Consider the following 27,768-nt stretch of genomic DNA (forward strand, 5'->3'; position numbering starts at 1 on the left):
AAGCTGTTTTCTTCGGCTCCCACCACAAACTCTGAACCCTTATCACTCATTCCATTTCCCTTCCTGGCCACTCTCACGTTGTTTGCAGTTTTAGTATCCTGTTGGATTACAAGCTGAGCTTCTGATCCCATACCCTGTCCTGACTGCTTTGATCTGCTGCTGTAACCCTCATTTGTTACCCTTAGATTCAGCTATCCCAGTATTCTCCGAACCATACTTCTCGGCTGTCCATATATTTCAGTTAATTTGAACCTCTATTGTGCAACTTCTAACAACAAGTCATATTTACCCATCAACCTTATGTTACTGATAGCCTAGCCAGCAATATACACAAGCCTAATGAACAACTAAAACAAAATCAAAACTGTGTGAATGAAATCAATTCCATTTACTTTAAGCAGTCTGGCCTCTAAGTGAGGTTAATAGAGGCAGGAGGGATTCTCCCTAGAAATTATTATTGTTTTGTTTGGGAAAGCAATTTAACATTTGTTCAAGTTAACAATCTATTCAGCTGGTGCACTCTGAATGATTGTGATGCCACTAGGAAATAATGCAACCCAATGGTACTTGATGACTAGCAAAAATAGAATCTCAGAGCTGACTGCCCTTTTTGGTTCTGGAAAAGTTTGTAAACAGAATTGTGATCAAGCTGAGGTGTGGTGACTATTTGTGAAATCATTATACCCACTTAAGTATAGTTTGACCGAGACCAGTGCTTCAAACATTTCCTTATCTTGTTGCTGTTTTTTTTTGCATTTCCCTGTCTTTGATGTGTGACCTGATTGCTGCAGAGAAATCCAATTTGATGAATCCACCGCCAGCTTTTTGATATGTGCAGAATGGCAGCCATTGTTGGATGAGGAAGCATTACTCTGGAATGTGAGAGCCATGCAGTCTGTTTTCCATCCGTATAGATAATTTCTTCAGCAGAACTTAATGGATCTTAAAGAATTACTGATAATATCCTCTATTAGAAACAGCCCCCTTCGCATTAAATTTGACCTGTATAATTGCCTCTGTAACCTACGTAATCGTTCTCTGTGGGCTGACCTTCAACACACACTCCCTCAGAGAATTCATATTTGTATGACCTCAAGTGCACTCAAACTGGGCACAAAAAATGTAGGCTAATAAAATTATAGTTAAATAGCATGACATTTCACTTTATAGTCTGATTATTACAGAGTCAAAGGGTTTTTACGGCACAGAAAGGAGCCCTTTGGACCATGTCTACAGCGGTCACCAGAGATCATTCTCATCCCATTTTCAAATCTTTGGACTGTAGCCTTGTATGCTACTCTGTTTCATGTGCTCAGCTGAATCGATCTTAAAGATTTTGAGGGTTGCACCTTCCAACATCCTTTAATGGCAGTGAGTTTCAGATACCACCACACTCTATTGAAGAAATTTCATTTCCTCAAAACCCCATCTATACTACTTGCTCCTTACTTTAAGACTTGTTCCCCTTAGTGGTGGGGTAAATAACCAAGTGACAAAGTTTTTTGCTATCTACCTGTCTCTGCTTCTCAGAACTTTGTGCATCTCAGTCAGATCCCCCGTCAGCCTTCTCTACTCTAAGGAAAACAACCCCTGACCATTTAGACTCTTTTTATAACTGAATTGCTCCAGCCCAGGGAACAGCCTGGCTTTGCTTCCTGTCTGGTGCAGTCATGTTCTTCCTCTAGTGCAGTGATCAGAACTACGTGTAGAATTCTAGCTGTGGCTTAACTAATGTTAGTACAGCTCTGTAATAACCACCTACCTCTTGTGTTTAATGCCTTGACTAATAAAGACAAGTACTTCATGTGCCTTTTCAATCACCTTATCTGCCTCTCCTGTTGCTTTCAAGGATCTATGGACATGCACATCAAGATCCTTCTGTTTCAAACTACATCTAGGGCCTTCCATTCAACTTATACTTCCTTGCTTTGTTCGTTCTCCCAAAAAGCATTGTGTCTTGAGTTTTACATTTCTGCAGAGGTTGTACATTTGATAATGTCCCTGCTGTTGTCCTGAAGACTTGTACACTACAGTTAATGGCAGATAGTATATTTACCAATGTATGGTTGGAGTTCTGTTGTTATTAGTTGGCTACAGACCTTGGCACAGGCATAATCCAACATAATTAAATGAACTGAAGAGATAAGAATAGTGGCTGTCAACATCAAGGTATTCAAACAAGTACAGTATCAAGGAGTCCTGGCCTCCAGTAGCTTACTTAAGGAGAACCAGCATAGATTTGACAAGGGTAGGACATATTTGACTAATTTTATTGAAGTTTTTGATGAAGTAACAGAGAAGGTGAATGAAGGGAATATAGTCCATGATGTTGTCTATGACATTTTAAGAAAGCTTTAGAGAAAGTGACACTTTAGAAAACTGATTTAACAAAATTCAAACACATTTCTTGGAACAAGAAGGTGAGTATCAGCTCAGATTAAATAAAATTGGATTATGGAGAAGAAACAGTGAGTTGTGATTAATTGTTTTTCAGATAGGAGGGAGTTAAAAATTGGTGTTCTCCAATCATCAGAGCTAGAGCCATTACTGAATTTTTGTTCAAATTTCAAAACTTGTTGGTGATACCAAACTTGGGGGTATGGCAAACAGTGAGGATGAGACCATTTATAACAGGGCATTGATAGCTAGCAGAATGGGCAGAGGGTTAATGCAGAGAAGTGCAATTCTGTGAAGTGTGATGAGATACTTCTTGTACAAGTGATTGGGAGAGATAATATCTACTTTATGGTAGAGGTCTATTGATCAGAATGACCTGTAGGTTCATGTGCATCATTCGTTGATGGTAGCAGGATATGTCGAGAGGGTTGTTTGAAAAACCTCTGGATCTTCAGTTTCATAAATTGAGACATTTGTTGAAGAAAAATTTGAACAAATTTCATAGCTCTAGTTAGGCCATAACGAGAGTTTTGCATCTTGTTTTGTCACCATACTTTTGGAAGAAAGTAAAGATTCTGGAGAAGGTATGGAAGAGGATGATTCCAAGAATAAGGGATACAGCTGTAAGGTTAGATTGAAGAAGCCATAGTCGTTCTGCATAGAGCAAAGCGGTTTCAGGGGATATTTGATAGAACTATGTAAGATTGTGACGTGTTGAGAAAAGGTAAGAAAAGAGAGGCTTTTCCCATTAGCTGATTTTGCAAAGCCCATAGGATACAGATCTGAAATGTGGGAGAAAGTCAACAGGGCTGAGAGAGACAACTTTTTACATAATGAGTAGTAATGACTTGGAACTAGCTTCTTCAAAGAAACAGACATTGCTTCCAAAAATAATTTAGAAAAGCACTTGAAGGAATTAAATTTTTAGAGCTCCAGTGATTAAGCAGGGAAATTGAACTGACTGGATTGATCTACAGACAGCTGATATAGATTTTATGTGCTAAATGGCCTTTTCTATCACTACTTTGACTGTGATTTTATTATTCTAAAAAAATCATCGATTGGCCCCATTTATGAGTGCCAGCAAGAGTGAGGTGAGAAATGTGCTCACCAACGAGATCTTGTGAGGCAGTCAGTCATTTAGTTCAGGGCATTGAGCGTGTTATTGGGCTGCAGGCCTTTGGATTTCGATTTGAAGGAAAGTGGAAGCTGCATTGCCAGAGATGGCTGCTGTCGGAGCAGGACTGTGAGGGAACTTCACTCTTGGGGCACCTTTTGAAGCGGTTCCAATTTTTTAAGAGGATAATGCTTTGGCTCTAGTTGCCAGGCTATTGCTGTGAAGGATAATCTGTGGCCACTGATGTAACCTATTCCCTATTACTCCAGAGAGGAATTAAGTCCAGGATGTCTTTTGGAACATGTAAGCCTGCTGACTAGATACCTTCCTTTCCTACATTCTGCCAGTTCCTCCAGAAGCAAGAAGATTCTGCTGTGTAGCCTTATGACATTCCTTACATAAACGAAGAGAGTTATGGATGTTGGAGGCAAATTCTTACAGCTCGAGGTGTACACAGGATGTTACTCAAGAAAGTACCCTTGGCAAAACTGTCTTTAGCTGTTTCTTCAGTAATCTTCCTGTAATAATAATTTTGTTCTCTGTAGAATTCATGACATTTAGCTCTGTTCAAAATAAATTTGATGTGAGAGCTGACACCAACCTGAGCAATATCTGGATTACATCCAGTTTTGGACTGAGAAGTGGCAGGTGACACCCAAGCCTCATGTGCTAGATAATGATCCTTGCCAATGCCCACTGCTTCCTCTTGACCATCAACAACAACACTGTTGCTGACTGCTTCAGTATCATTAGAAGAAGCAGATTTTGCATTGTAACTACGGAGATCAGCAGTAGGCTTGCTTCATGACTCTAAAGTTTAAAACTTGGTGAAATGGAAGCTCAACGTAGCACATCTAGGACAGGACAGAACAGATGCTGAATTATTGTGTTGCAAAGTTTGGTAAAGTACTTGTGGTTTGGGAGGCAGGCAGTTAGAATTTGGTGTTTGTAAAATGCTAGGAGAAAGCATTGTGTGGTCCCTTTAAAAGATAATGGTTGTTTCTATGCTTAGAGACTTAAAATGGATGTCTGTGAACAGCAGCTTAAAAGTTTGCAAGTACACAGACCTGACGTGAAACATTTGCATCAAAAGGCGGTACAGTTAGCAAGCCCAGCAGCAGTTTTTACCAAAACAGCAGGCTTTTGATTTTAGCTAATCAATTTGAACCAGGCACTTAGATACCAAAAACCAATTAAATTTAAATCTGATGGTTTTGACAACATGGGACCAATCCTATTGTAAGAAATTGTTATGTCATCAAGAGCATAAAAGAAGGGCAAAGCCTCAGAGCTAACAGTCCTCAGTGGTCAAGAGAGAATTGCTGGCTTTCACAGCCTTCTCTGTGTCTAAGAGAAAGCATCATTTAAATAACAGCAGTACCAACGGCACAACTAGTTAATATTCCTGACACAAGAATCGATGGAGAGACACAGAACATTCCGGAAGACACATAACCTGGCTGTAATTGGAGAGACTAAATTCCATTTTTTTTTAAAAACATAAATGGGACTTGTATATTTTTCAGAACAACATACCATTAGAATCTTGCTTTATTAGGGAATAGTTAGCATTAGAAGGGGTTTATTTGGCTTGTTTAATTAATTTGTTCACTGTTAAGAGTTTGAAAAATAAGTTGTTACTGGTTGATTTTAAAGTGATGATCAGGCATTTATTTTATTTAACCACGAGAAATTGACAAAAGGCAGATTACACAACTTTTTGCACTCCTTTTGTAGGTTGAAGGGCGAGGTTCTCCTCTTTGGGTGTTTCGGTTTTAGTTCTCAGAGGGGGGTCAACCTCTGCTTTATAGCAATTGCTTCTGCTGCTGTATCCAATATCTACTTTAGCATACTGATTGCAGTGTGTTCAGTCTACAAATTGTACTGTAGCAGCACCAAATGCTCATTTGTAAAATACTTTGCTTTTCACTGGGATAAACACTGAGTGGCTAGAGAAGCCATATTATGCAACACCATCACTTTTAACACACCTATTTTAATGTAAATGTAAATCTCTGCTGCTTTATAATTATTAAGTTGGCTCTACATTTTGTAATTCTCTATCTGGCACCATCCTCACCTGGACAGTGATTCAAAGAAAGACTTGTTTTTGTCTTGACTAACTAGGAATGATCAAGAGGTGCTGCCATGTCTCAACAACTTATACTCACATAAAATTTGTGCTGTCCATCCATAAATTTTGCTTTCAGCATTTTAATTGGTCAGCCCTTGTGATGCTGGTCCAAACTCCTGCCTGAGTGACTGAAATACAGAAAACCTTTTATTAAGTGGCGGCACCTATGGGACCAGGAGTTGATCAAATGTTCTGGTTGTTCCAAAAAAAAATGTAAGAACACACTAAGTAACAGAAACTCAATGCACAGGGTATATACATTGCTGTTATGTGTTGTTTATAGCATAAATCACTTAAATAATAACGCAAGTTTGCCTTGAATAAAACTTACCAGTGGAGTGCCTTCTCACCTTTTCACTGTACATAGGTACATGTGACAATAATAAATCAAAAATAAATTGTATTCTCTACTGACTACTTGGACATTGTGGAGATCGTGATAAATAGAATAACTTCTGGTATTTGTATATAATTTGTGTTGGTTTATTAAGGTGCTGGTTAAAACAGTTTGTGCTGTAATAGTTCTCACTGGTAGCATAAAGTAGCTCTGCAGCATTTCGCTGACAGTTCTGACTCACTTTGGCTGAGTGATGGTTGCTAAGTATTTCCTCAATAAGTTTCCTTAAATAGAGTGTGTGTTCTGAACACTGGAGATAGGGCAATAATTATAAAAATGGCCACAATGATTTATTTGCATATATGCACATTCACTCAAAACAAAGAACAGGAAGAAAGTTTAGAAAGGCATTATAGCTAAAAGTTGCAAACCAAAAATGTATCATGTACCAGGTATCAGAACAAAAACTGATGGATTATTAATTCACTGAGCACAATTATAAATAGCTGGACAAAAAAAAGGACTGTTCCTGAAGGAAAATCGTAGCTGGATAAATAGCAAAACATTTTATAGGATTAATTAAAACAGCAAAAATGATATGAACAAAATTCCAAATGCTGTCAGCACTTTGAAGGCTACTCCCAAGAGCTCCATGCAGATGTATTTGTGATTCTATGGCCTTATTTACATTCATATATAATATTGTTTTGCTGTAGAATTTAAATTATCTGAAGAAAGACTGGATGTGCAATTTTTTAATTGTTAAATGAGATGTGGCCTGTCCAGTAACTGCAGTTGAACTGAGTGGCTTACTAGGCCAATTTCAGAGAATAATTAAGAGTACACTGCATTGCTATGGGCCTGGAGTCACATGTGAGCCAGAATAGATAAGGATGGAGATTTCCTTCCCTAGTGAACCAGATGGACTTTTATGAAAATTGACAATGGTCACATGGTTGCCCTTAGTCTAACTTCTGTTTTTCCATACTTTATTGAATCCAAATTTTATTATATTCTATGGTGGAATTTGAACTCCTATCCCCAGACCATCTATTTATCCTAATCGACCTGTTCAGAGATGTTATTAAAACCTCCAGAGCAGGTGGGGACTTGAACGTGGGCCTTCTGCACCACAAGAGGGCCCCCTATTAGTTTGGGTCTAATAATATTCAGATGATAATCATGGATTTAGATTGATAAAATTGAATTTTATTGATTGAGGTTTTTTAAGAGGTAAAGGCAGAACTTCGAAGCTGAATAAAAACCTTTCATGCAAGTATGCAAATATATGAATTTAGAGCAGGTGTATATTATGAAGGTAGAGGAGACCCCTGAGTCCGCTCTACCATGCAACAAGACTTTGGTTGTTCTGACTATTCCACATTCCCCTAGCCCTAATAACATTTCATTCCTTTGCTTATCACAAATTTATCCGCTTCTGCATTAAAAATATTCAAAGGCTGTGCTTCTGCCACCTCTGAGTGAGAGAGCTCCAAAAATTCACAATCATCTGAGAGAAAAATGTTTCTCCTTATCTCTGTCTTAATTGGTGACCGTGTATTTTGAAACACTGAGTTTCAACATAGTTCTAGATTATCCCATGGAACAATTGGGCGGCATGGTGGCACAATGGTGAGCATTGTTGCCTCACAGTGTCAGGGACCCAGGTTTGATTCCAGCCTTGGGTGACCGGCTGTGTGGAGTTTACACATTCTCCCTGTGTCTGCGCGGGTTTCTGCTAGGTGCTCTGGTTTCCTCCCAGGTACTGTGGTTTCCTCCCACAGTCCAGGGTTGTGCAAGTAAGATGAATTGGCCGTGCTTAATTGCCCATTGTGTCCAGGGATATGCAGGTTAGGTAGATTAGCCGTAGTCAATGTGGAGATGGCATTCAACTGATTAAGTTGAATAACTTGTATAAATATTTGTGTAGTCCAATGTTATCATTTTAAAGAGCTGAATAATACCCTTTCGCAGAAGTAATTTTTTAGGATCCTTTTGTACATCAACATCTTACTACGTTGCTTCTTTTATTTCTGTAATACAAAATGAAGCATCTTTCCTCCTAAATTTATCTTACATCACAAACTTAAATATGTAATTAAGATAATATGAGAAGATAACAAAAATATCATCCAGGCACCAACACCTCTGAAACTGTTCTGTAGCAAATGTCATCTAGTTGAAAGCATTTAAAAACAGCCATTTATAGTCTCAGGCTAAATGGCCTCCTTCTACACTGTACTGTTCTGATTTCACTGCCTTATCATTTCTCTTTGTGGTATTATTTAAATGACATCTTTATCAGGGGTTCTATGTATTAGTTTGGTCTCCTTTCTTAAGGTGGCACATAATTGCATTTAACAAGAAGAGTAAATGTTCATTTGGTTGGTAGAATGAGGGGTTTATCTTTTGGAGAAAGGTTTGACAGTTTGGGCCTGCACTCATTGGAGTTTGGAAGAATAAGAGGTGATCTTATTGAAATGAACACAATTCCCAGAAAGCTTGACATAGATGCTAGACAGGTGTTTCCTTTCAGACTTTAACCAAGAACTATGGGTAACAGTTTCAAATTAAGGGTCACCAATTTAAGATAGAGGGAGGATTTCCATTTCTCACAGGGTTATTAAAATTCTGAGTCCTCTTCCTCAGAATAGTGGAGGCTGTATCATTGAATATATTCCAGGTTGAATTGGACAGATTTTATATTGACAAGGGAGTTGCAGGTTATGCGTGGGTGTATCTGAGAGACCAAGTGACTTTTTTTTATCCACCGACCAAAAAGGGAAGTGAGGAACTTGAGTGTATGTGTGTGTCATCATGCTCAGTGCTATTTACTAATCTGGGACGCAACAGGAGAGTGGCATTCTGTAAAGAGACTTGTGTCTCCAGTGATGGTTGTTGAATGCCTTCATTTAGACACTGAATATACTTACTGTCTCTATACTTACCACACGCTGGGAACAGAGAGCTGCTTTCTGACTGGAGCAAGAAGATAGTCAGAGGTCAGTGCCCCAACAAGACTTTAGCTTTGGGCCATGAAATTCTGGAATTGGGCAGTCTGGGGTTCTGTAACAATGAAACTCATTCTCCTTGTCAGTAATTGCACAGAAATGTTCAAGTACATCATAATTAGCCAATTTATATAGAGAATAGTGCACATAGTTAAAAGATTACTTGTTCTGTATTTAGAATTTGTATTGATGTCGTGGATTTTTTCTCTGAACTTTTAGTAGCATTTGTTTCAGCCCATGTCATCAGGGAGAAATGGGTCTTCATTCCTTAGCCCTTCCACTCGTTAACTCCGATAGCAGATTTCGTCTCTGAATGATCTTGCCCAGTGGCTGGAATATAAAACCTAATTCCTTCCTGTATTCTGCAATAGCACATTTACAATATTATTTAATGTGTCTCATCAAAAGCTGCATATTTTAGCACTGAATTTCACTGAACAATTCATTGTTGAAACCCACAAAATGTTTACAAGTTATTTGTTACGGGAAGAAGTACATATTTAGTGAAAATAGCAAATGCAAGCCCCTTTAAGTAGTAGATGGTACAATCTCAAAGCAAATCACATGATTCCGCATTCTCTGTTGGAGCAGCCAAGCTATTTTTCCTCTTGCTCACTGGCTGTGAATGTGCTGTAGTCAGGCTTGCCTCAGTCTCACCCTGTTTTTAAATGATGAATAAGAAAAAGTGGGGTGAGTTGCAGGTGCAGTCTCAAGTCTCACCTTCTTCAGACACACCACTAATCATGTCTCTGTGCTGCTGTTTGTTTTACAGAGAATGTGGAGGAATAAAGAAGAAATCAGGTAAGCATTGTTTTCCAATTATAATGCTATGCGCAGCAGAGATTTTTCCATTAAAAGCAATGATATGCAAGATGAATGGCCAGTTATGATTGCAGAAAGCCAATGTCCCAGTCAGAAGCTGAGTCCTAAACAGGTGGCAGCACCAGCAGGTGATTGTAAAACTCAAATTTAAAGCCGCGCACAAGGCTGGCCAAAATAATTGTCATTCTTAGTTGGGTAACTAGAAAAGATTGTGTGTGGCCCTAAAAGTGATTTTTAAAAAAACCATCAAAAAATGCCTTTTATGAAATCTACAAAGTGACATGGAGCAGCATTCCCCTCCCTGAGCTTTTTTATGTGTGCCCTCAAGCCACATTGTTAATTGCCACATTGTTCTTTATTCTCCAGAATTGACCAGAGTTGAATATTAATCAATGTAATTGTATCAGAAACTCCTCCAGAAGTATACTGCTCCTTTGGAAGCTTAACACTAAGAGTGGACTGAGTTTGGCCTAGGATTGTATCATACCCTTTTTGTTTGCTCATACTTTGAATCTCATGAGCTACAAATAATACTTGTTGAGATTTAAGGAAGGCAGCATTAAATTTCGACATAACTTTGTGACAGTGAGCACCGGAAGCCAAGTTCCCAGTGTATAATTTCATTGGAGAACACTTAGGTTCTCTTTGATTCTTGTTGGCTTTGTTTTCAGCTGAGCTGACCTATTTTCTCCTATTCAAACTTAACATTAACATCTATTTTACATCTCAGTCCAATCTTTACCATAGTCTTTTGCTCTTGGCACTCTCACATCTGTTCTCCTTTTCTATGTCAACAGCATCAAAACCATCATTTTCCAACCCCTTTCAGTTTGGAAAAATAGTCTTTGAATTTAAACTCTGAATTAAGGTAGCATTCACTTGATTTACATACTTCCAAGACAATTTCCAAGAAATTGTTAAGGGCCTCAATCATATACTGTTCCACTGATGCATGTATTGACCAATTTTTCATTATTATTCTAGACTCATGCAGTCAGTTGTTTAACAGAAATCCCTCCCATTGCAGAGTTTCAGGTAAGCTCCCACCAATCTGTGACTTCTGTGATGGGTGGTGGGAGAGGGTTGTGTCAGCAGTATGCCACTTCTCTCTTGCTCTTTCCCATCTTCCACATGCTTACAGTTAAAATTTAAAGTGCCATGATGAGAGATGTGCAAGCAGGGAAAACACTTCAGTCAAAGACCTGCTGCTAGCTGACAATGCTGCAGACAGAGAAGGGGCTTTAAGTGAAGGTCCTACTTAAACATAGGCTCTCTGAAACACAACAAAAGCTTACTTGCACACCTCCACACCAACACAGACAGCAGTAAAGTAGAACTGATATTTTTCAAAATTATATTTCCTATTTTAGTATTTCACATTACGTTGGGTATATTTTATTCAAATGTGTTTTGTTAATAGTTTTTGAGGCTGGCTTAGTCAGAGACCTTAATGGTGCCCAGTATTGTCCTCATCACTCTGTGGACATAGCTGAATTTGCCAGCTTAGCTGGTCCTCCATTCTATGTATTGTAAAGATCATTTTCTGAGCTCAGTTTCAGTGGAGATTAATGTAAACAAAATAAACTCAGCAAGTTTGGGAGCATTTATGGAGAACATAAAGTTAATGTTTGAGTCTGACCGTGTGTTGGTGAATGATTATCCTCTGAAGGCTGTGGCAGCCAATTCTGAGGTGGACATATGGAGACAATATTGACAACTCCTTTTAGGCCCCCTCATTTTCTTACCCTGATTAGCTGTTCCCTTCATTCTCCCCATCATACCTAAGAGATCAGGCTTTCAGACTCTTCCCATTTCATTGCTTTTGACCCCTGACCTGACTCTCTCTCCTCCCCAGAATCTTCTCCCACTCTTCCATGTCCCTGAACCCAAACTGTACACAACCCCTCAGACTGTACTATTTACACACCCTTGATTGTTCCAGTAAGCTGCTGTTCTCCTTCCTTTTATTCTTTATGCAGATGTTTCTTGTGACTACAGATGGTCACTCTCCCACAATGTAATGACAAAGTGACTTACTCGAGGTGCAATTACAGATACTATCACCGTCCTCGAGCTGTATTTGCAGACATGATCGCTCTCACATTGTAATTGCAGAGTGACTATCATGGCTGTATTTCTTGCAATTAGATGCCATTACTCAAAGCACATTGTATTTACAAAGATCATCATCTTCCTGCCTGTATTTTCTGCAATTAGAGAGACAATCACTCTTCACAAGCTGTCTTGTGATTACATAGATGCAGTCACCTGCTACTCATTAGTGTTTCCTCTGGTTTCAGATACAACTCCATCTCTTAATTTATATTGGTACAGTATGTACCTCAATCTTTGCTTGTTTTCTGATCAGTGTGCAGCCCATAACTATTGCACAGTGTTAAACAGGCTCAGTATATTCAATATATAATTAATGCCAACAAAAAAAAATCCCAGTTCAATGGCTTCTTTCAAAACATGCCTGAATTGCTCACAATGTTTAATTTAAGGACTCAACAAGAACTAGTAGTGCCATGATCATATTGTTCTTTGAGTGAGATTTAAAACAGGAATTGAAGCTGAACAGATTAAATCACAAGACAGGCAAGCAGTGAAATATAGGAAGATACTAAGAAACCTGTAGTGGTATTTTGGTAAATTAACATCAAGATTCCTAAATACGCAGTGGTACATTTTGATAGAATGTGGAGAATTTTCGCCCTCCTCAGGAAAATAAGAATAAGAAGGCAGAATTTTTCATTTTAGACCCTAGGCATGGCATGCGCATATTAGAGTTTGTCACTTCCATTGCACCTTGGATTTTTTTTTGCATAATCACCTGCTTTTCAACTCATTCCATATGAATGCAGGTTGAGTGGTGAATCTTAGGGAATAGGCAGTCAGGATGTTCTTGGCCCACAAAGGCTTGTGTGATATTTTTATTGGCCACTTGAACTCGCTTTTACTTACTACAAACCTGCAGAATGGTTGGAGCCTATGTAGGTTGCTGTCACCCAACCTGGACATGTCTCAGACCAGACGGTAACTGGCCCCAAGTATTAGCAGTGCTTTTTGAAGTTCTGGTCCAGGTCATCCCTAAAATAAGAAAAATCCCTTTTTTATTTGGGATGGCCACAGAATGCACTTCCATCGGAACCAGGTCTGTTGGAAGTGAGATTGAAGCGCAAGTCAGTGCCCATGTGTCTTACAAGAGCACTCCGATTCAACGCAAGAAGAAGATGAACTGTCTTCTGCAGTTTTCAGAGGTAAGTGGCATCATCTTCTCACTGCAAACTGAAACTGCAAGAGATGTCTCTCAGTCTGTGTCACATCACAGACATACCACAGAGGATGATCAAGCAGAAGGATAACATGAACTGAAAGGCGGACAACTACCCTGGTTTTGTCAGTGTTCTAACAGTTTGCAGGCAATGTGGTTCCTACTCACTTGCTGGAGATGGCTTAGGACATGCTGTGGTATACATGCTCAGAAAGCACTTGAGAATCCATTTCTATCACACTCGTACATCCATACAGTGTGGAAGCAGGCTGTTCAGCTCATTGAGTCCACACCGACTCAGAAGAGCATCTCACCCAGAACCACCCACTGACCCCATCCTGTGCTTCTAACCTTTCATTTCCCATGGCTAACCCTGGACACAATGGACAATTTGTCATGACCAATCAACCTAATCTGCACATCTTTGAACTATGGGAAGAAACTGGAACACCCAGAGGAAGCCCACGCAGACAGAGGGAGAATGTACAAACTCCACACAGTTGCCCTGAGGTGGAATCGAACCCACGTCCCTGTTGCTGTGAGGTCAGCAGTGCTGACCACTGAATCACAGTGCTGCCTCACTCCTGTTTATTTGCTTGCAGGACAAGATTGCCAAGGCCCAGACCAGGAGAGGGGTTTCAGATTTGCAAGTCCTGACTCCATGTGAAGAGTAAGCCATAGATCTGGTACAGGAGGACCATACTCAATGTCTTTTGTTTTCACATGTCAAAGCAGAGCCAGACATTGGTCTTATGGAAGAGACTGTGCTTCTTCACCAACTAATTCTTTGCTTTTCCGCACCAGGTATTCTCAGCCACCAGAAAAGGATGAAGCACTAGATAACGTGACCTCCCTAACAGCAGCAACACCACTGTCTCCAAGGATGATGCCTCTAACACCTCAAAGCAGGCACCAACACAATGTTCACCACCTCTGTCCATCAATATGTAGACATTCACTTTAGTAGATCCACTAGAGTAGGCTTGAGGTCATCATCTATAGAACACATCACTGAAACGGGTTCACAACTAGCGGAGGTAGCAACACCCAAGATCTCTGACCCTCTGACTGTGGGAGACAAAGCAACTTGCTGAGCTTAATGATAGAAAGGAAATATCAGGCAGTGTTGCCATACCCCCTCATTAAACTGAAGTAAAGGAAGCCAATCAAGTTCTGTCCACTGTTATGATTCTGGCATGTGGGTGCTTGGTTACCTCCACCGAAATAGTGGTGGTTTCTTTCAAAAGCCAGATGCAGCATCACTCAGTGGCTGCCAGATTTGTGCTTAAATCTGGAACCCATTTCTGTACCGATGTATGCACAGCATCGTTGGCAAAGTGAGAGAGAGATAAAACATCTCAATCTCATTCTAGGTGCCCCTTCATCTCAAGGAGACAAGAAAATGTCAACAGGCTGTGATGTCAATGTAACCAATTGCCCCCAGCACCTACCCAAAAGCCTGCAAAACTGATTGCCCTGACTGCCTGATTCACTGTATCCAAATGAAAGTGTATAACTTAGTGCACTTTAATGAAGAAAATATTAGTTACCTTGCAGATACATTTATGAGTGACTGACAGTGAAATTCTTCAGGGATTCTCAGTGGATCCCTGAAACAATCCACTTACATAGACATTGAGGGCCATTGCTTACCTTAATGGTGACTGGCATGGGATTACATCCTAGACCCTGGACCTATAGCTGCTCATTCAGTAGCTGACTGATGTAAGATACAGCATCCCAGGAATCTTCTGATGCCCTTAGCATTGCCTCTCTTTAATTTACCTGCAGTTTCTGGCCAGTGCTCTTCACCAGTGCAGCCCCTCTTGATGGGGATGTGGTGCTTCTCCAGGCTGAATTTCAGCCTATCATTGCTGATGCTTCTGCATCCTTTGGCACTGGCATTTTCTTAGGTGCAAGTTGAGCAGAAAATTAGTAATGCTGATACGGGATCATTGTGTTGCCAGTTTCGGGAGATCTCTGAAGACAGTAAGTTGCAGTGTTCCTAACCTGGTCTCCAAATGTTATGATGAAAATACAGGAAGGGAAGATGACTTATTTTCAAATCAGATCATTGATTTGCAGAGTAGACTTGATGGTCTGAAGGCCTACTACTGTTGCTGTGTGTTATGATTTCAAACAGGAGATTCAGCCCATTGTTCAGCATTCCTTTCGCTTCTCCTTTTTGACTCTCTTTGTGTACATTCGTGACCTTTCTGATGCCCACCACTGATTTAACAGTTCCAGTTACTTTGCCCTTTTCATCACAGATGACCAATCTCTTGTCTCCTGTTATCCCTGTGAGGAAAGCCTGTGATCTCTGTTTCTTCCCTGAGATGAGGACCAATCAGCCCTGTCTGCACAACCTTCCTCTGCCTTGCTGAACTGGAATACATTGAATTATTCCTCCATTAAGTAGGCTGGATGGCCTTCCCTAGCTCTTGATTCTCAACTGCCCTCTGGACAATTAGGGAGTGGCAATAACTGCTACCTGGCCCACAATGCTGTCATTCTGTGAATGAATACAAACATTTTTTAAAAAATTCAATAAAAGTTCCACCTGGCATGGTAGAATTTGAATCTGTGTCACCCGAATATTTGTCACCATGCCACTAATTTCCAGCAAGAAAAGTATTGATGCCAAAGATTATGTTACTTTATATCGGGTATAGACTACAAAACAATAGATTTTATTAAGTGTTATAAATCATTCATTAGGCCATAACTATAATATTATCACCACTGTTTAGGAAGACGGTCAAGACCTTTAACAGGGTCCACAGGACATTTAGTAGAATGGCACCACAGTGGAAAGAGTGAATAATCTGGGGTAATTCTCCTTAGAATTGATAAAACTAAAGGGAGATTTATTGAGATAATAGTTATTTTGCTATTGTATTGCTAACAGTAATGGCTAATACCTTGCCTAACCATTTGATAAATATGACTGCCCAAAATTAGGTTTAAGTGAAATGTTTACCTCCATTCCTCCCTTTGAGAAGATGCCAATAGTCTGCTTTGTGTTTCTTTCTCCATGCTGTCTGTCCTCCTCCTTTCCCTACTCACACTCCTCTCGGTGTTCTCTTTTCTGAGTAGTCTGGCTGTGCTCTAAAACAAGGCTAGGGAGTTGAGCACACATCCTGTACTCTGGCATGGTGAATGTCCATCCTTTCTCGTAAGTACCACAGGTGCCAGATTATTACTTTGCTCATATTGCCTAAATTGCTACTTAAATTTGTTCCAAGACTAGTGCACAATCTGAATATATATAGGTGGTCTTAGAACAGCTTTATTTCCTACACAAATCTGAGCTGAGTTTCTGAAGTATATCGTTTGCATAGGCCTCATATTTAAACATCCACTCCTGTACTTAACATTTAAAGAATTTCAAATCGAATTGGAACTAATTGTACTCAAGCAGAGTTCAAATTAATTAATTCTACATAGCTTCAATTAAGGACCATAAATAAAATGTTTGCTAAAGCCCTCATTGAATCCTGCTGTTTCTGTTTTGTAATATGGAACAGAGGATGTAACAGTGACAATGATGCTAGATGAGAATTTGAATCCACCTGAGTTTGAGACTGGGAAGAGAAGACTGTAGCTATAGTGAGAAAGGCTTAAATTGTTATGACATTTGATGAATAATTATCTGATATTCTGATTTTCACTTCTTGATTAAGCATTCCCAGAAAGAGGATGGTATCCTCAGCCATCCTCTGAGCCCACTTTTAACAGATGCACAGTTTAAAAAAAACTTTGTGCAATATGAATACAAAAGGTAACAGAGAGGCAAGAGTGGACATTGGACCACTGGAAAATGAGGCTGGAGAAATATTGATGGAGAACAAAGAAATGGCAGAGGATAAGAATAGGTACTTTGCATCAGATGTAATAGTGGAACACATTCGTAGCATACCAGAACTTCAAAAGAGTCAGGAGGCAGAGTAGAGTGTTGTGGCCACAATCAAGGACAAGGTGCTGGGGAAGCTGAAAGGACTGAAGGCGGATAAATCACTCGGACCACATGAACTACGCCCCAAGGTTCTGAAGGAGATAGCTGAAGAAATTGTGGAAGGATTGATTGTGATCTTTCAGGAATCACTTGAGTCAGGGAGGGTCCCAGAAAACTGGAAAATAGCAAATATTGAGATTCTTTTGAGAAGGAAGGGAGGCAGAAGTTGGGGAATTATAGGCTGGTTAATTAGCCTGACCTTGGCCATTGGTAAGATTCTGGAGTCCATTATTAAGGATACGATCATGGAGTACTTGGAAGTGCATGGTAAAATAGGGCTGAGCCAGCATGGCTTCATCAAGTGGGGGGGGGGGGGGGGGGGGGTGTCATGCCTGAACAATGTTACAATTCTTTGACCAGGTAATGAACAAGTTAGAAAAAGGAGAGCCCATGGACGTGATCTATTTGGATTTCTAGAAAGTCTTTGTCAAGTGCCACACAGGAAATTGCTAAATAAAAGCTCGAGGTTTAGGGGCAAGGTACTGGCAGAAAGCAGAGATTGGAGATAAAAGGGTCTTTTCATGATAGCAGCCGGTGACTAGTGAGGTTCCACAGGGGTCAGTGTTAGGACCACAACTACTCATATTATACATTAACAATCTGGACAAAGGAATTGAGGGCATTGTTGCTACACTTACAGATGACACGAAAATATTTGGAAGGAGAGGCAGTGTTGAGGCACAGTGGCTGCAGAAGGACTCGAACATGTTAGGAGAGTGAGCAAAAAAGTCACAGGTGGAATAGAGTGTAGAAAAGTGTGAGGTTATGCACTTTCGTAGGCAGTTAGGAAGGCAAATGCAATGTTAGCTTTCATTTTGAGAGGACTAGAATACAAGAGCAGTGATGTAATGCTAGCCTGCATAATACTGTGGTCAGACTACATTTGGAATATTGTGAACAGTTTTGAGCCCCGCAGTCTAAGAAGTCATGTGCTGCCCTTGGAGGGGATCCAGAGGAGGTTTACAAGAATGACACCAGGGATGAAAGGGCTTATCACATGAGGAGCCATTGTAGACTCTGAGTCTGTATTTGATGGTTGAAGGGGGGATCTCACTAAAATGTACAGAATACTGAGAGACCTGAATAGAGTGGACATGCGAAAGATGTTTCACCAGTGGGAGAGACTAGGACTTGAGGGCACAGCCTCTGAGTGAAGTCCCTTTAGAACTGAGATTGGGAAGATTTTCTTCAGCCAGAGGGTAGTGAATCTGTGGAACTCATTGCCAAGAACCTTATTGGCAAAAATGGATTACAAACTAGCCTAGCAGCAACAATGCAAACATTGTCAACTTTCACCAAGCCCAGTTAGTTCACTAATGAATTTAAGGGAAGGAAATCTGCTGTCCCTACCTGGTCTGAGCTACGTGTGACTCCAGACCTACAGGAATATGGTTGACTGTTACCTGCCCTCTAAAATTACCTAGCAAACCACTCAGGTGTATCAAACTGTACAAGCCTACATACAGGAATGAAACTGGATGTCCATATGGCATCAACCTAGGCAGCTGAAATCACAACAATAAACCCAATCCTGTCACCGTGCAAAGTCCTTCTTTCTAAAATCTGGGAACTTGTACAAAAATTGGAACAGCTGTCTCATAGACTTGACAAGCAACAACTGGACATGTTCATATTAACAGAATCATATTTTAAGGACAATGTTGCAGAAATCGCCATCACAATACTAGAGGTTTCAGGACAGTGATATACAGTCTGGATCAGGTTGCCCTGAGAATCCTCCTCATTGTCTCTACACCCCAAACTCAGATGATGGATCAGTACTCATCCATGTTTGACACCACTTGGAGGAAGCACTAAGGGTGGCATAGACATAGAACGAGTGGGGTACTTCAACGTCCATCATGAACAGTAGTTCAATAATACCATTTCTGGCTGAACTGGCCAAATCCTAACTGACACAGCTACAAGCTGGGTTGCAGCGAGTAAAGAAGAAACAATCAAGAAGGGAAGATCTACTTGACTTTGTCTTCACCTGTATCACTGTTGCAAATGCATCCATAGATATCAGTATTGGTTGGAGTGACTACCACACAGCTTTTGTAGAGACGAAGTCCCACCTTCATAGTGAGGATACACTCCATTATGATATGTAGCAATATCAGCATGCTAAATGGGTCAGATTTCAAATAGTTCTAATTACTCAAATTAGGTATCCATGCGGTCCTACGGGCCATTAGAAGAAATAGAATTGCATTCAACCACAAATCTGTAACCTAATAATCCAACATAGCTCCCATTCATTCATTATCATCAATCCAGGACATCAACTCTGGTTCAATGAAGATTGCAGAAGGGCTTGCAAGTAGCAGTTGCAGGAGGAAGGCAGAAGAATAGGGTTAAGAAACATATCAGCCATGATGGATTGGCAAAGCAGTCACTCTCCTCCATCCCTTCATCATGGCCACCTTCAGTGGAAACACAACTCTACTTACTTTCTTTCTGGACATCCTCTGTAGATGCTTCTTTAGTACTTGCTACAGTAACCAGCTTTGGCCATCACTGTCAGTAGTACTGCTTGGGCTGGTAAGCTGCCAAGCCCTCTTGAAGGTGGTCTTTTTGCCTTTAAAGGCATGTAACCCTTGCATCATAGTAAACTGACTCCTTAGCTTATTTGATTATAATAGAGCTTTCAGATGTGGCAGTTGCATTAAATATAACCTGCCACATTTCTCCAGTAACCAGTCATCAAAATACCCAGACGTGCTGTGTGAATATCATGTAAAAATATAGAAAGAAGCATTTAGGAAATGTTGGCTAACTGTGAATGGGCCTGTTCCAACTGGCTTCTGTTGCAATTAATTTTACTTTTTTTTTAACTTTTAAGTCTACATTTCCCTGTGCATAATTGGCTTTGATGAGTTTAAGTTATTGTATGTTTTCTATTTCTGGTGGTTGTCATTGTTATTCTGATTACTATTGGTGTTTTTAGTCATAATACCTAGAAAGGTGAGGAATAATGTTCTTTCACGAATTTTAAACCAGCTACACCATTGAAATAATTGAACAAGAATCTTTGTGGAGCCAACAAATATGAGCGCAATGACATCTGCCTTTGTTGCAGGACCTGCAGTTTTGACCCTTCGCACATCTGTCCTCAGAACAGCAGGTCCATTTGCTTGGTAGAAGTGGACCTTAAAATAACGTGATGATTTTGTGCAATCTCAACATGTCAAGAAATAACTTCCACTTCAGGAAGCCAGCAGTATATGAGTGCATCAGATAAGTAATAGCCATAGAATCAGAGATGTACAGCCCAGAAACAGACACTTTGGTCAACTTTTCTATGCTGACCAGATATCCTAAATTAATCTAGTCCCATTTGCCAGCATTTGGTTCATATATTTCTAAACCCTTCATATTCATTAACCCTTTCAGATACTTTTTAAATGTTGTAATTGTACCAGCCTCCACCACTTCCTCTGGCAGTTCATTCCATTCACACACCACGCTCTGCATGAAAAAGTTGCTGCTTAGGTCCCTTTTAAATCTTTCCCTTCTCACCTTAAAGCAATGCCCTCTAGTTTTGGACTGCACTGGCCGGGGCGGGGGGGAAAAAAAATCACTCTATCCGTGCACCTGATTTTATGAACTTCCATAAGGTAACCAGTAAGCATCTAACACTCCAGGAAGAGTAGCCCCATCCTATTCAGGCTGTCTACAGTTCAAACCCGCCAACCCTGGCAATATCCTTCTAATCTTTTCTGAACCCTTTCAAGTTTCACCACATCTTTCCTATAGCAAGGAGACAAGAATTGAATGTAGTATTCCAAAAGTGGCCTAACCAATATCTTGTACACCCACACCATGACCTCCTAACTCCTATGCTCAATGCACTGACCAATAACAGCAAGCGTACAAATGCCACCTTCACTACCTGTCTACCTGTGACTCCCTAACATTACAAGTTGCAATACGTTCTCCAAGGGATGCATCATTTGAACAGCATATACATTTTCTGCTATTTGTGGGGAGTGGAGTGTGTGGGGTTTTCCTTAGTACAAAGCGTTACACATACACTGGGATGGGCATCACATCAAATCTTGATTTTCACCAACATAGAGATAGGATGAACTGTCACTGCACAACTTCTGGTACAAATATGTCTTTCCTTTGGTAAGGAGACCAAAACTGTACACAGTATTCCAAGTATGGCTTCACAAAGGCCATGTGCAGCCGTTGTATACATCCTTGCTGCTGTTGTCAAACACTCTTGTAATGAATGTGAGCAAAGCATTTGCCTTCTTAACTGCTTGCTTGATTTCAGTAACAGGTGTAGAAGGATAGGCATGTCCTTTTGTACATTAATATTTCCCAATCTATCATCATTTAAATAATAAACAAATACAGAAATTGCTGGAAAAATTCAACCAGTCTGGTATCATCTATGGAGAAAAATCAGAGTTGATGCTTCGGGTCCGGTGCCCCTTCCTTAGAACGCTAATTTCTCTTCACAGATGCTGCCAGAACTTCTGAGATTGTCCAGCAATTTCTGTGTTTGTTGTTGTTTCTGATTTCCAGTCTCCACAGTTCTTCTGGCTTTTCATTGAATAATATGCTGCGCTTCTGTTTTTCCTACCAATATAGATAATGTTGCACTTATCCATGTTACGTTACATCTGTTAAGCATTTGCTCACTCACTGGTCATCTCTTAAGTTGCCTTTGAAGCTGTTTTACTTCCTCCATATCACTCTTAGCTCCTTCTAGCTTTCCATTGTCAGCAGGTTCGAAAAGAATACATTTTATTCTCTCATCCAAGTTGTTGATGCATATTGTGTATTGCTGGGAGACCAAGCACTGATCCCTGCGATACTCCACTTTTCAATGCCTTCCACTTGAAAAAGGCCCATTTATTCATCCTAATTTTTTTTTCCTGTCTACTAGCTAATTTTCAGTTCATACCAGTATATTACGATCAAAGTGCTTTGATTTTTACATAATAATCTCTTTGGTGGGGCTATGCCTTCTGCCTCTCATGACCTTCTAAACCTCTATAAGGTCAACCCTCAGCTTCTGACACTCCAGGGAAAAATTCCCTTCCAAAAATCAGATTGATTTTATGTAATCCCGTTGGTGTCTTCAAAATGGCCCATTGTCACTGTCTTGGTTATATGAAAAAGGCTTGAGTCTATTGCAGATGTTCCCCAGCAGGACCAGTAAGCTTTCAGCACCAAAGGCAGTGATGTTGTCCATTATTTCTATAAGGCCAGCCAATTCCACAATAGTCCCTCTAAATAGCAAGCCACATCTCTTCAAATATTGCTGCTTTAGCAATATAAAGATCCTCAATCCAATAAGAATACAGTTTCAAATGGTCAATCTGTACTCATATTTTCACTTTGAATGTTTTTCATTTGTCTTGGTTTTGCTTTATTTGCTTTCAGACAGCAGCATTCCGATACTTGTTCCATGACTACTACTCTTTTTGACATTGATCCACTAATTCTTTGCTGTCATTTAATCTCCTGACTTGCACCTTTTCAGGACTTTTCTCTTATTTCTTTTCCATTCTTCTCCCCTTCGGTTGTTTGGAATCTGCTATGTTTCTAACTTTTTCCAGTTCTAATGAATGGTCATTACTCTAAGCTTTGTTAACATTTTCTTTCTACATAGAAGCTGCTTGACCTGTAAAATTAATTAACTATTTTAATCCGAGGTTGCTGTGTTTGTTGTATTTTGAAACATTCTTTACAATGTTGATATTGTCAAAATTACAGTGCTCCAAAACATCTTATTGGCTTCTGACTGTTAAGAGATGCTGAATACATAATGGGACAAATGTTCTTGTCTTGAGATCATCAGAGACAGGACGCATGAATGACAAGGCATGTTAGGTAGAATTCCCGGCATGCCAGGTGGAAGTCCCAACATGCAGACCTATATGGGAATTTGCAAGAAACTTTCAACTTTATATAGGCAATTCCCCTGCTCCCTGGTATCCTTTGCAAATGACTCCAACTCTGAATTACCTGAATAGTTACCCAGAAAACATTTAGACATATTAAAGCCTAGTCTGACTCTTGTCTGTCTCTTCGTTTGTCTAATCAAACTAGCCCCTGACCTGAACTGCCTTCCCTCTGACTTAATTACCCTCATTACTCGACTAACACTGACTACCTGACTGTTCCTTGACCAGACATATCTATCTTCCCAGTTACCAGCCTGACACAACCTGAATGTTCTCCTGACCATTCTCCTATCTGGCAGACCTGATTATTTCTGCCCTATTCTACCTGAGTACACTCCCCCCATTACCTGACTACCCCTGCAATCAAATTGGTTACCCTTCTGAAGACCTGTCTAACTCCCAACTTAACCAGACTACCCATTATCACCTTATTACTAAGCCACCAAACTGATCCAATTTACCAACTCTACCATTTACCTCATCACCCTACACACTTTCTCATTTCCTTATTCATCCATTCAACCATTCCCTCACCATTTCACTAACAGTGAAAGACAATATTTAAACTAATCTTTAGGCAGTGACTGCATAAAAAATGAAAATGTCCTGACTTTGCCTGCGTCCCACTTTTCCCTGGTGGAGTTTCCTAATGATTGCTGGGCTGAACATTTCTGCACAAGCTGTGCTTGGAATGTCCAGCAAGCAATATGCAGCAACGTTAGGTCAGAACTTTCAAGCTCAGTGGCAGTCTGATGATCCAAGCCACTGCTCTGTAGATCCGGGCCAGTCCTTTTCTTTCTTGCTTTAATTCGGCATCAGCATAGCTGTTGGTGGACTAAATAAAAATTGGACAGGCCGTAAGATGCAGAAGCAGAAAAAGCTCATTGGACCCAATAAGCCTGCTTTGCAGTTTATGTTATGCCACTGATTTTAACACACTGGAACTTAAGTTCTGCTATTGCCACAGTCATCACAAAAGTTAAATGAAATAACTCCACGAAGGCCAGTATTCCTGTCACCAAGTTGCCCTTTATTTTACTTTTGCATAGTACATAACGCTAAGCTGGCTAGCACATCAATGCCATTGGTATCACTTTGCATCACAAATCGGCCCAATGAGCTAACTGACCCCCTTTGAAGGAAATGCAGAGTAACAGATTCCCTGGATAAAATGTCTCTGCAGAAGCTTTCTTCGGGTATGATCTGAATTGTAGACTGCAGATTCCTCCTCCCCCTGCCCCCCCCCCTCCACCCCCCGCCCCCCCCTCCACCCCCCACCCTTCCCCCTCCCCTCCCCCCCACCCTTCCCCCTCCCCCCCACCCTTCCCCCTCCCCCCACCCTTCCCCCTCCCCCCCTCTCTGTCTCGGTAACTTGTTTCCAGCTCCAAGCTGCTCAACCACCACAGAGTCAATCACAGTTATTAGCAAGCAAAAGGTCCCTGTCATTGATAACTGTCACAAGTCCACAAACCAGTTAACCTCTTGCTGCTGACATACACTGCATTATTATACACCTTTGACTTCAGATCCATTTTAGTTATTGCTCATTGAAGCAGTTTTTCTTTTAGCCTTTCACAGTTCAGTCCCCAGTTTTCAAAAACATAAAATAAAAAGTCACTGTCCTGACATGTGTCCACCCTAAAGAAGATCCTCCGTTGTCCCTTTCTATAAATATGAGAACACAGTGGCTAACTGCTCCACTATTTACGTGTGAGCTAGTTGATATGTGGGACTTCATTCTGAGAGCTGTCTACCTCTTCTTCTATCACACTCTCACAATCTTCATCAATTTCCAGCACTCTTACCACCTGACATGTTCGCTCGTCCTTACCCCATAAGACCATAAAAAGAGCAGCAGAATTAGGTCATTTGTCCAGCAGGTCCGACAATAACAATGGCTGATAGTTTTCTTAACCTCCTTCTCCTACTTTCTCCCCCTAATTCAACCCTTTTACTAATTATCAACCGATCTATCTTTGTCCTATATACTCTCAATGACTTGGCCTCCACATGCTTTTGTGGCAATGGATTCCCCAGATTTACCACCCTATGAAGAAGTGAAAGTATCTTTTTCACATCCACTGTACTGAGATCTGTCAGTATTTTGTAAGTTTCAATGAGATGTTCCCTCCACACTCCCTAAAATCCATCAAAGACAGAGAAAGAGTCCTAAAATGCTCCTCATATGACAAGCTGTTCATCCCAGGATCATTTTTATAAATCTCCTCTGGACCCTATGCAACACCACCATGTCATTCCCTAAATATGGGGCCCTCAACTGCTCGCAATATTCCAAATGTATCTGACCTGAGAATTATACAGTATCAGTAATACCTCACTACTCTTGTATTCTAGCACTCTCAAAATGCATGATAACATTGCGTATGCCTTCATATCTGCACATGAACTGGACTGGGACTAGTTTCTTGGCGCTTCAGATTCCAAAGCTTTCCCTGTTTAGAAAATAGACTGCCCCTGTATCTTCCTATGAAAATGAATAACTTTACACTTTCCCACATTGTATTCCATCGGCTACTTCTTTGCCCACTGTCTGAGCCTGTCCAAGTCCTTCTGCAGCCTCCTGACACCATCTGCCCTTCATCTTACTTTGTGTCAGCTGCAACTTAGCAACAATGCCCTCAGCTCCTTCATCCAGATCATAATCTGTAAAATGAATTGTTGAGAACCCGACTCTGACCCCAGCAGAACTCCACTAGTCACCTGTTGCATCCCTACTCTTTGCTTTCTGCCATTCCTTGAGTCATACAGCATAGAAACAGTCCCTTTGATCCACTAGTCCCTGCCAACCATGTTCCCAAACCAAACCATCCCCCTTGCCTGCTTATGGCCAATTTCTTAACTACTCTGACAAGCACTCATCCAGACAACGAGTCATACTCAATTGTACTTTTTGACTAGGATATGCTATCCTCATTGCATTTACCAACACTTCAACTTTTAATTAACTCTCTGGAGGGACACTAAATGCTTCTCCAGGAAGAGAGTTTGAGTAGCCTTTGTATCCCCTAGTAATGGGCTTGGATGCTTCATTTGAAGAAAAGGGGTTTATTTTACCTTTTTGATAAAACTTTTCCAATGTCTCATCTACCCATTGGCCGCCTTCTGCACTCACAGCGGAGTCTTCCTCCAGTCTCTTAATTGCAGTTAGGGCTACAATCTGATTGTAACCTTTTCCTTCTGATTTCCTTTTTGGACTCATTCTTGTTGAACTCCAACAAATCCAATCAGTTTTGATTTTACCCTCCAGTATTTAGAACATATGTATCCCATCTTGTTTCAATGGAAAACACCTTGGTTTCCGATTTTCACCTCCACTCTCATTACTTTCCTTTCTGACCTGAGGAGGAGACCTTTGGGCATTCTCAGTTACCTATTCCTTACCTTGGCTAGTTAACTTACTTTCCGTCACCTGTTTTCTATCCCTTTCAGATTTATGAGGATGAAGGACAAAAAGGTGTAGTTTTATGGATTAGCTCATAATTGTCAGCCATTAACGCCACCTGTTCAGCATTTGCAATCATGAATTCTCATTATGGAAGATGAGTTTTTAAATTTATCTTAGAGAATAAGAGCTGCATCAGTGGTTTTACCTTCTAATATTCTCATGCACCTGTTAAAGTTATGTTGCTAAACCCTCTTGAATTCAATATAGATTTGGCCAAGCTGTTTCCTTAGACTCTGGAACCTGTGCGTATATGCCTCAAACAATAACTTGAATGCAGTTAATATAGTCTCCTACACTGCAGCATAATCATGAGAATGTTCCTCTGATGGTGAGGAATGAATTTCCAAGGCTTTATGTTCCAACTTTCTTTGCAAGAATAATCCCCCACCCTCTCTTGCACACTACATTTGTATAGCCGTTTTTCTGAAATGATTTGAAGAATGCTTCCACGTTCTTCTTCTCAAATTTTGTAGGCCTGTGCAAACTTAGAAATTTCCTTACTGGACCTCAAATTATGGCTGATGTTCTTTTCATCATAGCCTGTATTGGCACTGATGTCTCCTGCTTCACTTGCATCTGTTTTGGGCTTATATTTGTGTTCCCTTATTTCGGGCTTCCAATTCTAGTTTACATATTTCCATTTCTGCCTTTTAATATCTATTCCTGTTTTCTTAATTCCATCCCACTATCCCTATTTTGTTCTGCCATGTCTAGTTTATTTATTTTCTCTTTATGCTCAAAAGGTTTTTAACTATAACTGAAGATCACCCACTTACAACATTTTTAATACCTGAAATATGCATTCCTTTTCTGTATTTCCTCGAAACCCAAGTGTAGTGCTGGTATCTCACTTACCTCTGCTGTTTTAGCTTTGAGAATTGTCTGCCAAGTCAGTTGCTTTGAAATTTCTTTAAGACAACTGGTGACAACTCTGCCACCTGCAGGAAATTCTTTGCTTTTTCCAGTACCATGTCTAAGTGCCGTGCAGAACGGGGTGTTTTCCATCACCTGCATTATTTGCCAAACCATACTCAAAACTTTGTTGCTGTTCCCAATTCAATCCCAGCAAAGAGCCCTCAAAATCTGTCCGAGTCTGGGATAGCACGTTATAAATTGAGGCTAGCTATTCCTGGAATTGAACTAAATGTAAAAGTTTTTAAAAAGTATGCACCAAGTTGCTACATTGAATGAAAAGTATTTATTGTAAGTAATTAGAATATAGGCGGAAGAAAACAGATGTAAAGATAAAACACTACGAAGTAAATTCC

The 27,768-nt window shown here is 40.3% G+C and overlaps 1 protein-coding gene across 1 annotated transcript in view; it reads left to right on the forward strand.

Moving 5' to 3' along the window:
• Positions 1-27,768, forward strand: part of sh3pxd2aa (SH3 and PX domains 2Aa) — a 293,361-nt gene that overhangs the window by 129,215 nt on the left and 136,378 nt on the right. The window contains exon 6 of the mRNA XM_048550881.2: positions 9,769-9,797. Coding sequence (XP_048406838.1) covers positions 9,769-9,797 — 29 coding nt within the window. The remainder of the gene's footprint in view (positions 1-9,768; positions 9,798-27,768) is intronic.

This window comes from Stegostoma tigrinum, chromosome 20 (genome assembly GCF_030684315.1).
Source record: "Stegostoma tigrinum isolate sSteTig4 chromosome 20, sSteTig4.hap1, whole genome shotgun sequence".
Taxonomy (NCBI): domain Eukaryota; kingdom Metazoa; phylum Chordata; class Chondrichthyes; order Orectolobiformes; family Stegostomatidae; genus Stegostoma; species Stegostoma tigrinum.